At 32.3% G+C, this 11,871-nt stretch overlaps 1 protein-coding gene across 3 annotated transcripts; it reads left to right on the top strand.

The window, feature by feature from the left end:
• Positions 1–2,468: 2,468 nt before the first annotated feature.
• Positions 2,469–5,004, top strand: LOC120083552 (hybrid signal transduction histidine kinase L-like). Of its 3 annotated transcripts, none has more exons than XM_039039357.1 (2): positions 2,469–3,100; positions 4,112–5,004. In XM_039039357.1, the coding sequence occupies exons 1-2, from the start codon at positions 2,536–2,538 to the stop codon at positions 4,702–4,704; spliced, it is 1,158 nt and encodes a 385-aa protein (XP_038895285.1). In that variant the 5' UTR covers positions 2,469–2,535; the 3' UTR covers positions 4,705–5,004. The 3 variants fall into 3 exon arrangements, with proteins under 3 accessions (XP_038895285.1, XP_038895287.1, XP_038895286.1); XM_039039359.1 differs by having other exon boundaries at positions 4,130–5,004; XM_039039358.1 differs by having other exon boundaries at positions 4,124–5,000.
• The last annotated feature ends 6,867 nt before the right edge of the window (positions 5,005–11,871 follow it).

Here is an 11,871-nt window from a genome sequence, read left to right on the forward strand (position 1 = left end):
CTTTTTTACCGAAAAAATGGATTTGGCAAGGGAACTTTAAAAAACGGACAATAATTGATAAAACGGACAAATTCGGGCTTCAATGTCGGTTAAGAATCCAAAAAAAAAAAAGGCTTTAATGTCAGTTGCATCCGACAAGCTTTAATCACTAAAGACCTTTAATGTCAGTTGCAACCGACATTGAAGGCTATGTTATTGGTGTTATTGAAGTCCTTTAATGTCGGTTTAAAACTGACATTAAAGGGCTTTAATAATACTATATTTAATGTCGGTTGCCAACGGACATTAAAGTTAAAGCCCTTTAATGTCAATTTAAAAGCGACATTAAAGCCTGAATTTCTTCTAGTACTTCCCTGAAGTAGGGGTAAGTACATAGATTGTTCCCTTAAGGTCTGATTCCGAGGTTTGAACGATATGGCGCAACACACCTTCTCATGGTCTGAAAGGTGTCCACACATAGTAGGACTATGTTGTATTATTCATTAGAGGGATCAGTGGTACTCAAGAACTTAGATGTAACTATAGGGGCAAAACGGAAAATTGGCCCAACTGTACTTACGAGCATCTGTGAAGGGTTATCGTACTGTTGATTGGTTATATCCGATGGACACAGAAATATATCTGTAGTGAGAAGAATGCAGTTGTCGGTCTTTAGTGGAATGCCTGGTAGTTAACGGATGGTGGATCTCGTGGCTAAAGAGTTTAGTCAGCTATTCACGTACTATTGGAGCTTCAAGCCATAGGTCTATAAGGTCCCCTTGGCAACTCAATGGATTCAAGTTGAGAATCCGTTTTTGGGTCAGTTTGAAATGTTCAAATTGACAAGAGGGAGTTTGATCGTATATGATATGATTGAACTAGTTAATTATATACGATATGATTGACATTATGTATGAGATACATTATTTGAATGAAATTGATATAAATATGATTTATATCTAGTGGAGAAGAAAATAGTATGATTCATATGTTGCATTTGATGTGATATTAAACCATAGGTTAAGGAATATAATATGATTATATTTATTCTTTATTTTGGACAATTATAGGATAATTGTGCCTGCGATTTCTTCGTAACCATGTGATAGTGGGAGGTTTCTTTTAGTTTTCTAACTGAAGGATAAAATGAAAATCGTTTTCATTTGGCAGAGAGATTAGAAATTTGCTAACGCTTAGTGTATACCGTCTATTGCATAGTAAACTGAGAGCCTACACAATAGCTCAACGTTTCTATACGATCGTATACACGCGCACACTTTACTACACGATCGTATAGGATTTGCTAAACGATCGTCTAGCTTTTTCCTAAATGATCGCGAGCTCGAGCGTCTACTAAACGATCGTCTATATGATCGCTGCCTTTTTACTAAATGATCGTGTACCTCTTCCGAAACGATCAAGCATCATCTATACGATAGATACCTTCCTTCTCCCACTTGCTTGGTCGTGGTATACGATCTTCTTTTCCTCATTCCCTCTACCAAATGCATCTGAGCCCACACCTCCTTGACTCTCACACTGAGAATACCGAGGGTTTTAAGTGATGGTGTCCTCCCTATTGCTGTGTTCGTGTGGAGGCCGTTCGCGGGTAGATGATCGGGTTTTGGTGGACGATTGCTTGGATGTTCTCAGCGAGAGTGAGAGGAGCAATCTTTGTACAAGAACGAGTTCTACGGCGAAAAAGAGTTCTTCATCTGGTACATTTCTTGTTCTCTTGTTGTTTAAGTTTCAAAGCATGCCGATAATTTGTTGTTAGAAATGCATATCGATTCTGTTTGATTGTGAATGCGTTAATTCTTTCAAAATAAGTTTGAAACGGTCTCGCTTTAGCTCAGAGGTACTCTTTGATAAGAATTCCTTCATATATATGTATATATATAAACTATTAAAACAACAGCTATTATTTCAGTTATATTTTTTTTTCTAATTTCAATTTTCTAATATAATAAATTTAATTTTTATTAGATTCATAATAAAAAGTATTAAAATAATTATAATTGTTAATTTAACCAAATATGTGTAACAATGATATTAATTTCTTACATAAAATTTACCATTTCAATGTGAATATTAAATTTAGTTATTTTTAAATAATAAAATAATAAAATAAAAAGTGGAATTTTCCTCTAGTGACCTAAATCTCCGAATGGAGATTTCCAATACCGATTCCAACCACCGAAATAGATAATGAGACGAAGATAGAGATTAAAAATCTCCATGGAGACCGGGATGGGAAATGTGTCTCGGGCCTTTCTATCCCTAGAAAGAATGCTAGCTATTTTTTCTTTTTTCCGATAAACTAAATGACATGGAATGTCAGATTCCATTACGCGTCTCAGGCTTTCCTCAAGTGGTTCATTCGGTTTGGTGAGCTAATATTATTATTATAATAATAATAATAACTTCAATGGAAACCCTATGTTGACTTGACCCGAAACCCCCTTTCTCATCTGAAAAGGCCATGAATTGAGATATAGCTTAAAGTCTTTACTCGGTTTGGTTTTTACAGAAAGCAAAGCTCTCAGCTAAGAAAAAATGGTGGTAAGAGGCATTCTCAGTCCCCCAAGAACCAAATTTTCTTCAAGCCGTAACAACTCCAATAATGCAGCCTCCAAACCCAACGAGCTCAGCAAAAATCTTAGAGAAGAAACCAAACCCACTACTATACGTCCAACCAAAAACAACAACGGTAATGGTAGATCTTCAAATAATAATACTTCACGAATCAACCCATCAAAATCCACTTCAAAGCTCGTGTCCTCAAGGCCAAAAACAGCTACCTCAAATCCTAATGGCCAAAAGAAATTAGACAAAAATTCCACCACTAAAATCATCTCTAAACCATCTTCCCCTCGCACACCCAAACCAGTAACTCACCAGACGCGACCGACGCCTAATTCAAAGCGCAATGTAAAAAACCGGATAGCGAGTTGTTCTGGTTCAAGATCTGAGCTTTCGTCTGCTGGCAAGAATAAATATTTTCATTCTCGAAATGGGTCTCCCAACGATTTGGGCAGTAATCACCGTTATTCGGCTGGACATTATGCTACTCTTCACGATCTTCATGTTAGTGATCAGTTACAACGTCTTTCTATTGACGGTGAGGTTTTTTTTTTTTTTTTTTTTTTAATGATTTGACTGATTTTTTTTTTCTCTTCTGTGAAGATGATTCTCCATTTTTAAGCTTGAAAATCTTGCAAATGCTTGGTTTGAATTTCTTTCAATGCTCTCCTTTTTTTCCATGTTAATGTGTCCCATTTGTTCATGGTCTATAATTAAATCTCCAAGCTACCTTTGAAATTATATAAGGTTGGATGAAAATTGAGACCTAAAATAGTGTGTTAGGTTTGATATGAAAATTAGGATTTGAACAATGTCATGATTGTTGTTCCAAACCTCCATTTTCATTTATGAAATGATATATAATGAACTTTGCCTTCACCAATTAACTTAAGCTTCTGAGTTAATCTATGATTTAAGATGGTATTAAAGCAGGTTTATTAAGAATGTCCTATGCTCAAACCCCTGCATTACTGTTTCCTCCATGTTAATATCCATTTTTACTTGTTGATCGTTTTCTGTATTTCAAACCCACAAAGTGAGGGAGAGTGTTAGATGATATATAATAAAATTTGGCTTTACCCATGACCTTAAACTTTTGAGTCAATAAGTGATTTAAGACAACTTTTAAAAGAATATAAATATATATTTTTTTCAAATTTAGTCTTTAATTTATTTTTTAATTATTATTTTTACTGCCTTTAATTTGTGGGCTTGTAAATTAGCATAATATCTGGTAAGTGATTGTTAGTACGAATTTCGGAAGAAGTTACATTTTTGTTTTTAGAAAAGTTTTAAGGTCCAACAGTACATAGATCGGATAATTCAACTAGGTTAACATATCTTTAGCGTCCTCATCATGTCTCGATAAAAAATTACATTTAAGAAAAGTTAAAAAGTTTCTTGCTTAGAAGGGATAATTTTTACTTAGTCTAACATTTTATTTTATTGTTTTAAAATTTTGAAAATTTAAGTAAACAAATTAGTAAGAAGACATCAATTTTCTTTTGAATGCAAGACCAATTATATATGTTTTTTTTCATGCTAAAAGAATTCTGTGTAGGTAAAGATCTTGCAGGCATGGTCCTTCATCCAAACTCAATTTATGAATCAATGGGGTCAGACACAAAGGAAGCAAGTTCTTCTCAAAGCAATGATTCGAGAATGTTTCAAATTTACAAGGAAATTGCATTTCATCGTCAAGAAAACTCATCCATTACATCTTACTTCACAAAGCTCGAGGCATTATGGGATGAACTTGCAACCTTTAAAACCGACTTGCTTCAATGTTCTTGTGGTGGTGCAACTGAGAAGCTAAGTGAGTATATGGAGAGAGAAAAAGTTATGCAATTTCTTGTGGGATTAAACGATTCCTATTCCAAAATTTGCAATCAAATTCTTCTTAGCACTCCATTTCCAACGATGGAGAAAGCCTATTCTGCAGTTATTCGAGAAGAAAAACATAGGGAATTGGTTGTTGAATTAGAAAGTGTTGCGGGAAAGGTAATCCAAAACAATTGGCTTGATCTTCAGAATCAGAATGCTCATTCTTCCAACAATGGTGATAATAATGATGGTGTTCAACAATTAGTTGATCATAGTAATGATCTTCACGAGCAGCAATTTGATCAAATCCTGTGGTGATGCTGAGAAATTTGAGGTAATGTTTCCTTTTTTAAAAAATCAATTTTAGTCCCTAAACTTTCGTTAAACAATTTAGCTCCTGAACTTTAGTTTGTAATGATTTAGTTCCTAAACTTTTAATTTTATAATGATTTAATCGCTAAACTTTTGTAAGAAATATTAACAAAGGGAGATGATACTTCTAATAGTACCAGAAAAAATAGTTATGAAAAGACAAATTTTGAGTGTGACGAAAAAAAAAAAAAAGGAAAAAATTGGTGCCGTTTGCATCTATTTTTTATGTAGTTCAGATAACCTTCAATGACACAATCATTTAACAAATTCTTTTTAGAAAGATTGGTTCGTTTTAGATGTAAGAAGGAGCATGGAATTAGGTGTAGCCATTAAAAATTCTAAAGGTTAGATTTCACCATTTTATAATTAGAAATATATGTCGATTTTCATGAAAATCTCGAAAATTTTGACAACAATCATGAAAGTTGATAGAAATGGTTTTTATTTAATATATGAAACTTTGATTGTGTAACTTTATTAGACTATGCTTTATCATTTTTAATCATCTTATTCAAAATCATATATAATACTTGTGTCTAAACGTGGATAGGATAATGTCAATGGTAACAAACATATTGGAAAAGTTTATATACAATATTAGGAAAGTTTTCTTTCTTTTTTTTTTTTAATAATGAAGAATTATAAATAACAGAGAAAAATGAAGTAAATATTAAGAAACAAACTTTCTTTTTTTTTTTTTTAATAATGAAGAATTATAAATAACAGAGAAAAATGAAGTAAATATTAAGAAACAAACTTTCTTTTTTTTTTTAATAATGAAGAATTATAAATAACAGAGAAAAATGAAGTAAATATTAAGAAACAATACACGTAAAGGCGCGGATATCTCGCTCTCTGATTCCAGCCCTCTGTGATGTGTATTGAATTTCTTCATATCAACGATCAATGCAACAGATATTTTGTGGTCTGTCCCTTTTATGATAAAACAACGCAACTAAAACGTTGTGTAACTCAAACTACTTTAAACTGAAAAGTTGAGCGCAAAGCTCCACAACTGAAACACCAATCTTTTGGCTAATTGCTCTTAAAAGAGTTATTGAGAGAGAGTACGAGAGAAAGATATATTGAATATTGGTTGATGTGTTGTATTGTGATTTGAGAGAAAGAAACACTAAATATTTACACTAAATTTTAGATCTAGGTAATTAATATATAGTTAATGAATTTTATTATATGTTTCTCAAATAACTGTAATTATTTTTAATTTATTAATAAAACCTCTTTTAATTTTTACCTTTTTTATGTATAACTTAAGACTAATTAAAAATATTAAAAATAAAACAGTAGAAGTGTTCTTTATTAATCACAATAACTCATCTATACACAATTTTTGCAAAATTATTGTTCATATATCATTGTTACCAACAACATTTCTTTTAAGAAAAATTCCAATAACATTTCAAGATATATAATATATATATGAAATATTGATCCAAATGTCAATTCGAATGGAAATTTCGGTACAAATATGATCTTTTAATGATTAGATGTGAGTTTAATTATTACTTCATTTTTTCAAAAAAAAATTTAAATATCACTTTCATTAAACAAAAATATCGACAATTATTCACATAAAAGAGAATAGAAAATTTGAGAGTGTGTTCATAAAGTAAAAATAGAGATCGGTAGTTATATGTCCTTCACCCTTCACCCTTTTGAAAGGTACTGTAGTCGATGTTTAAAATATCCAAATCCATTAATAATATCGAGAACTTACTTTTACGAAAATTTTAATAAAAATTTTAATAAAATTATAAATTTTGATGGATATTTTGAAAAAAATTATAAAAAACAAAAAATTAAAAAAAATTAAATTAGTAAATAAACATTTTATATTTTTAAACAAGTTAATATATCTATTATTTATATTATATCACATTCGTGATATTCATTGCTTAATTATTATGATCTAAAATTTTTAACAACTTAAAAAATATTGGTTCATCCTCATGTTGATATCAAACTTATGAAATATGAAAATATCGATGAAAATATTGACATTCGACAGAAATTAAATACTATGATTCTAGTTCCTACATTAATTGGAAGGTCTAATCTAATCTTTTTTGTAAAACTATAATATCTCCACAATCGCTCTATAAATTGGAGAGATTTCCTCTAACTCTCTCTACATAATATTCTATGCTGTCGGCTTCTTTTTTGTGAATGAATCATCTGTTGGGCATGCGATATGATGGAGGTGTTAAAAATGTGTCAACCTAATTGAAATATCTAAGTACACCTAGTGAATCCTCCACTACAAGAAATGACCATTTTCCCAATGCTCCAAATTGTCGAGAAATGCTAAAAAACTAGTCGAGAGTTTGGTCGAGAGATATCCGTCAAGAGTACAACTCCCGACGCGCAAACATATACAGTGGGGAGTTTGAAAAAACTCCTGACGCCTGTTATATCGCGTTGAGAGTTGGAAACACCTCCTGACGCCTGTTATACGATGTCGGGAATTTGGTACTCCCGATTCATGTTATACGATGTCGGGAGATATATAAACTCCTGACGTTTTTCGTCAAGAGATAGTCATTTATTTTTAATTTTTAATTCCTAATTCTTTTTAATTTGATATGAATAATCCATATAACAATATTAAACAAGTAAAAAATATTCACATAAGAAATAAAACAAACAAAGTTCATAGTATTCTTTATAAAAATAGACAAAAGTTGGCAAAATACATAGAAGAAATAAACAAACAAAAGAAATATGTCTTTACAAACACATAAAAGAAAGAACATGAAAATGTCTCCAACAGAGCATCTCCAACATATGATCTCAAACACAGCATCTCCAACAACATTTCCAACCTTATCTCCACGCAGCATCCTACAAGAAAATAAAAGCCATAAGGTGAATCCTACAAATCCTACAAAATAAAGAAATGAATAACAATCTTATAAGAAAAAAAAGAAAATCAACACACTTCCAACACTATATGTTGTCAACCTGAAACCTCCACAAACACAGAAGGATCGCAATTTAAACTTCAAAAGAATAACTTCCCTTAACTCATCCCAAGCAACATTCAAAATTCATAAACTTCCACACAACCCATCCCAAACTTATCCTACACATCCCACACAACATTCAAAATTCACGAACTTCCATAAACAAACAAAAAACTTCAAATTGAACTTCAAAACAAATATGAGTAATCTCAACCCACCCCACACAACCTACACAACATTCAAATTTCATAAACATCTACAAATACACAAAAAACTCGAAGTTGAACTCTAAAACAAGTATAACCAATCTCAACTCACGCTCCACAACATTCAAATTTCATAAAAATCCACAAACACAAAAAAAAAAACACAAAAAACTCCAAGTTAAACTCCAAAGTAAGTATAATTAATCATAATCCATCCCCCCTCCCCCCGAACATTCAAATTTCATAAACATCCATAAACACACAAAAAAAACTCAAAGTTGAACTCCAAAACAAGTATAATTAATCTCAACTCACCCCCCACAACATTCAAATTTCATAAACATCTGCAAACATACAAAAATATCCAAGTTGAACTCTAAAACAAGTATAAGTAATCTCAACCCCACCCACACATCCCACACACATTTTATAAACATCCACAAACACATAGAAAGCTCCAAGTTGAACTCCAAAACAAGTATAATAAATCTGAACCCACTTCCCACAAGATTCAAATTTCATAAACATCCGCACACATACAAAAAACTCCAAATTGAACTGCAAAACAAGTACAACCAATCATAACCCATCCCCCACAACATTCTCATAAACATCTATAAACACACAATAACAACAAAAAATACATCAAAATCTAGTTCTTTAGCTACCATAACTGCAGAATAGCCAACAATTCATTATCATAAAACTACTAGTATGACATAACTACTTTACTACCAAAATGTAAGTAATCATACTGAATTCGATGGCCCTTCTCTTCTGTGATCATAATCATGTCTTCAATCATTTTTTTTATTAACAGTGTAGCCAAGCCTTAATTTCTTTGAACAAACCTATGTCTTAAAAAAAATAATAAAAAGTTACATATATATCAATCTAAACCGAAAATGCCATTTCTTAATGCCAAATAAATTTCGACAAGCAAACTAAACAAAACTCATTTTTAATATTGAAACAAATCCCAAAAGATGTCACAAACACCTTATCAACAAAGATATAGGACAATAACATAGCAAAAGTGAGTATTAATATCTATTAGATAAAATAAAGGTATTGTCCTTGGGAATTAAATAAAATAGATTTTAGAACCAAGGATTGGATGAGCTCATAACCAAGGATTGGATTATTTAAAAAGATGCAAAGAAAAAAAAACATAGAGTAAACATGGATTTTTAGAAATATGTGGTTTGAAAGGATAATGGATGGTAGACGATTAGTGGGAAAAAAACAAATTCGATTGAGAATTAAATAAAATTGATTAGTTTAATTTTTTTTATTTATACTAGTTTACTTAACCCCAAGATCAATCCAAATACAAAAAAAAAAAAAAAAACGAAAAAAAGAAAATCCCTCCAACCGAATCAAACATTAGGCTAATCTACAACAATAAACTCCAAAATACACAAAAATTATATAGACCCCAAAACAATGAAAAAAAAAACTCTAGATTTACATATCTGTTCATTCATACATTTGAAAAAGAACGCTAGATCTATGGATATTAGCCACAATATTTATCTATTGAAAAAAAAAACAGCAAGAAGACATTACCTACAGTCCACTGAACGATAGTGGTGGCAAGGGAGCAAACGGCGTGGAGGAACGATGGAACGACAGTGGACGGACGAACAATGGAATGACAGTGGCCAGCGAGGAACGATTGAAGAAGAATGGATGACGGACGAACGGATGACTTAACAATAGATGAACGATCGACTTACTGGTGGAAGACGACGAACAGAAGAAAGATGGCAGTGTAGGATTATATCAACAGCACTGGAAGCACAAGGATCATCTAAGCATTCAAATTCACTAATTTTGGCAAAATATAAAACATGCTTTTGTAGGAAAAATGAGTTTCAAGACATACCTCTTGTAGAACTTTATCAAAGCTCCATCTTCAGTTGCTATTTTCTCCGTATCTTGTTGTAGACCACCTTAAGATCTTTCCCACTATTCTTTTGGTGCTCTAGATTGAGTTGTGGGACTCAAAACAAGCTTGAATCAAGGGATGAAGGAGAAAAGCTCAATGTTGCAACCTTGTTGAAGAACCTTTCTTCAAACCAGTTTTTCTCTCAAAAACTCTATAGATTGCATGTCTGATTTTCACTACAATCTCTTTATTATATTACAAATCAACATGTAAAGAGAAGAGTTGCATGAGTTGCAGCTCATGCTAGGAGAAGACAAGGCCAAGATGTTGCTTCATGTGTGAGCTACTTAGGTGATGGATAATGGACCATTTTTCCATTTTGTGTTTTTGTTTTCCAATTTTTCCAATTTTATCTAAAAATCAAAATTAAATTTTATGAAATTTATTTTTATTTTAAACATGAAAATTTAATTAATTTCATAAATTAATTATTAAATAAAATTTAATTAATTTAATATCAAATATTAAATTAATTTTAACACATATTCATCTTTATATATTTAAATCATATTTAAATCTATAAATTTTCCTATACGGTTTAATTCTAAAATTAAACATAATTATATCTCATATAATTACTAATTCTCTTAATTCTAATTTGAACGTTTCAAATTAACTTATCACACTATTCTAGAGCTAGTCCATTACGAGCTACTAAGAGGACCTCGCAGACCTACATATCATGGGCTCCAACGATCCGAGATTAATTGGCTAAACTCAATAGACAAATTAATCTCCATTCGTTAATTAATGGGTCATTCCACTAAAGCCCATAGTTGCACTCCCTCACTGTAGATATCTTATGTCCACATGATTTAACCATAATCAGCAAGTCAACCCTTCACAAGTTGTTCGTAATAACGGCTGGGTCAAATATCTATTTTACCCCCGAGATTACGTCTTATTCCTCAAGTCCTTACTGATTCTCTAATGAACAACTAGTTTGTGATCCAATCACCAAACCAATCTCTCGCAGCCCAGTGAGAGGGTGGGCCCCTTGTTCAAGATCTGGATTTAGTACTTGAGAGAACAACCTTTCTCTTATCCCTTAATCGGGTAGACGTGAACTCCGTCTTGCACCCTATGTCCCCAACTATCTATCTATTCTTACCCCTGAAATAGGAGTCTTATTGAGCCAGCGCTGTTGAGCCAACCCTCAACTATGCAAATCTAAGGGTAATCCGATAACAGGAGTTCATAGTTAGTCAGGATTAAGATTCGGAGTTACCTAGGTCATCTAGGTGAAATAGTTAGTCTTAAATAGTAAAACAGCGTTATAAAGTAAGAGTGACTTATTTCTTGGTCCTGATCTTATGCAAACTCATTGCATAGGACGCCCCACTCCTCATGTCATAACATGTACGAATTAGGATTACATCGTATGTAGCACTTTACAACTCTTTGTAACAACTACAGAGTAGGTCGCATCCAATGGTGTTACCAGAATAAGGTACCCAGCCTCATTAATGTACCATAGATCATTTTGACTATTTACTCAAACCCGATCCACTCTTATGTCTCCACATAAAGTTCAAGTACTCATACAATAGTCATGGGTTAGTTTATTAGATTTAGACTTTCATACAATTTATGAGATCAATAACAAGTATATTGATTATAGAAAATGTTTATTATTTACAAACTGCGAGTTTTTAGGACATAAACCAACAGGAAGATGCGGACGAATGGCGACACTGCTCTCTCTCTCTCATCTAGTTGGCTTACCCTAGGGTTGAAAAGGAAAATCTGATATGCCTTATTCAATTTGGGGTTTTGAAACCTGTCTCCCAGTAGCTATCGTGAGCCATTGGAAGATTCGTCGTGAGTTCCTACCAAACTTCCAACAAATTATTGAATTCTTCAGGAGTTTGGTCATGCTTGCTTCTTCGTCCCAAACTCCCGATGCATATTGTCAACCCGTTGAGAGTTTGGACATATCTCCTGACAACTTATATATGGCATCGAGAGTTAT

The sequence above is a fragment of the Benincasa hispida genome, chromosome 8 (genome assembly GCF_009727055.1).
Source record: "Benincasa hispida cultivar B227 chromosome 8, ASM972705v1, whole genome shotgun sequence".
NCBI classification, from domain to species: domain Eukaryota; kingdom Viridiplantae; phylum Streptophyta; class Magnoliopsida; order Cucurbitales; family Cucurbitaceae; genus Benincasa; species Benincasa hispida.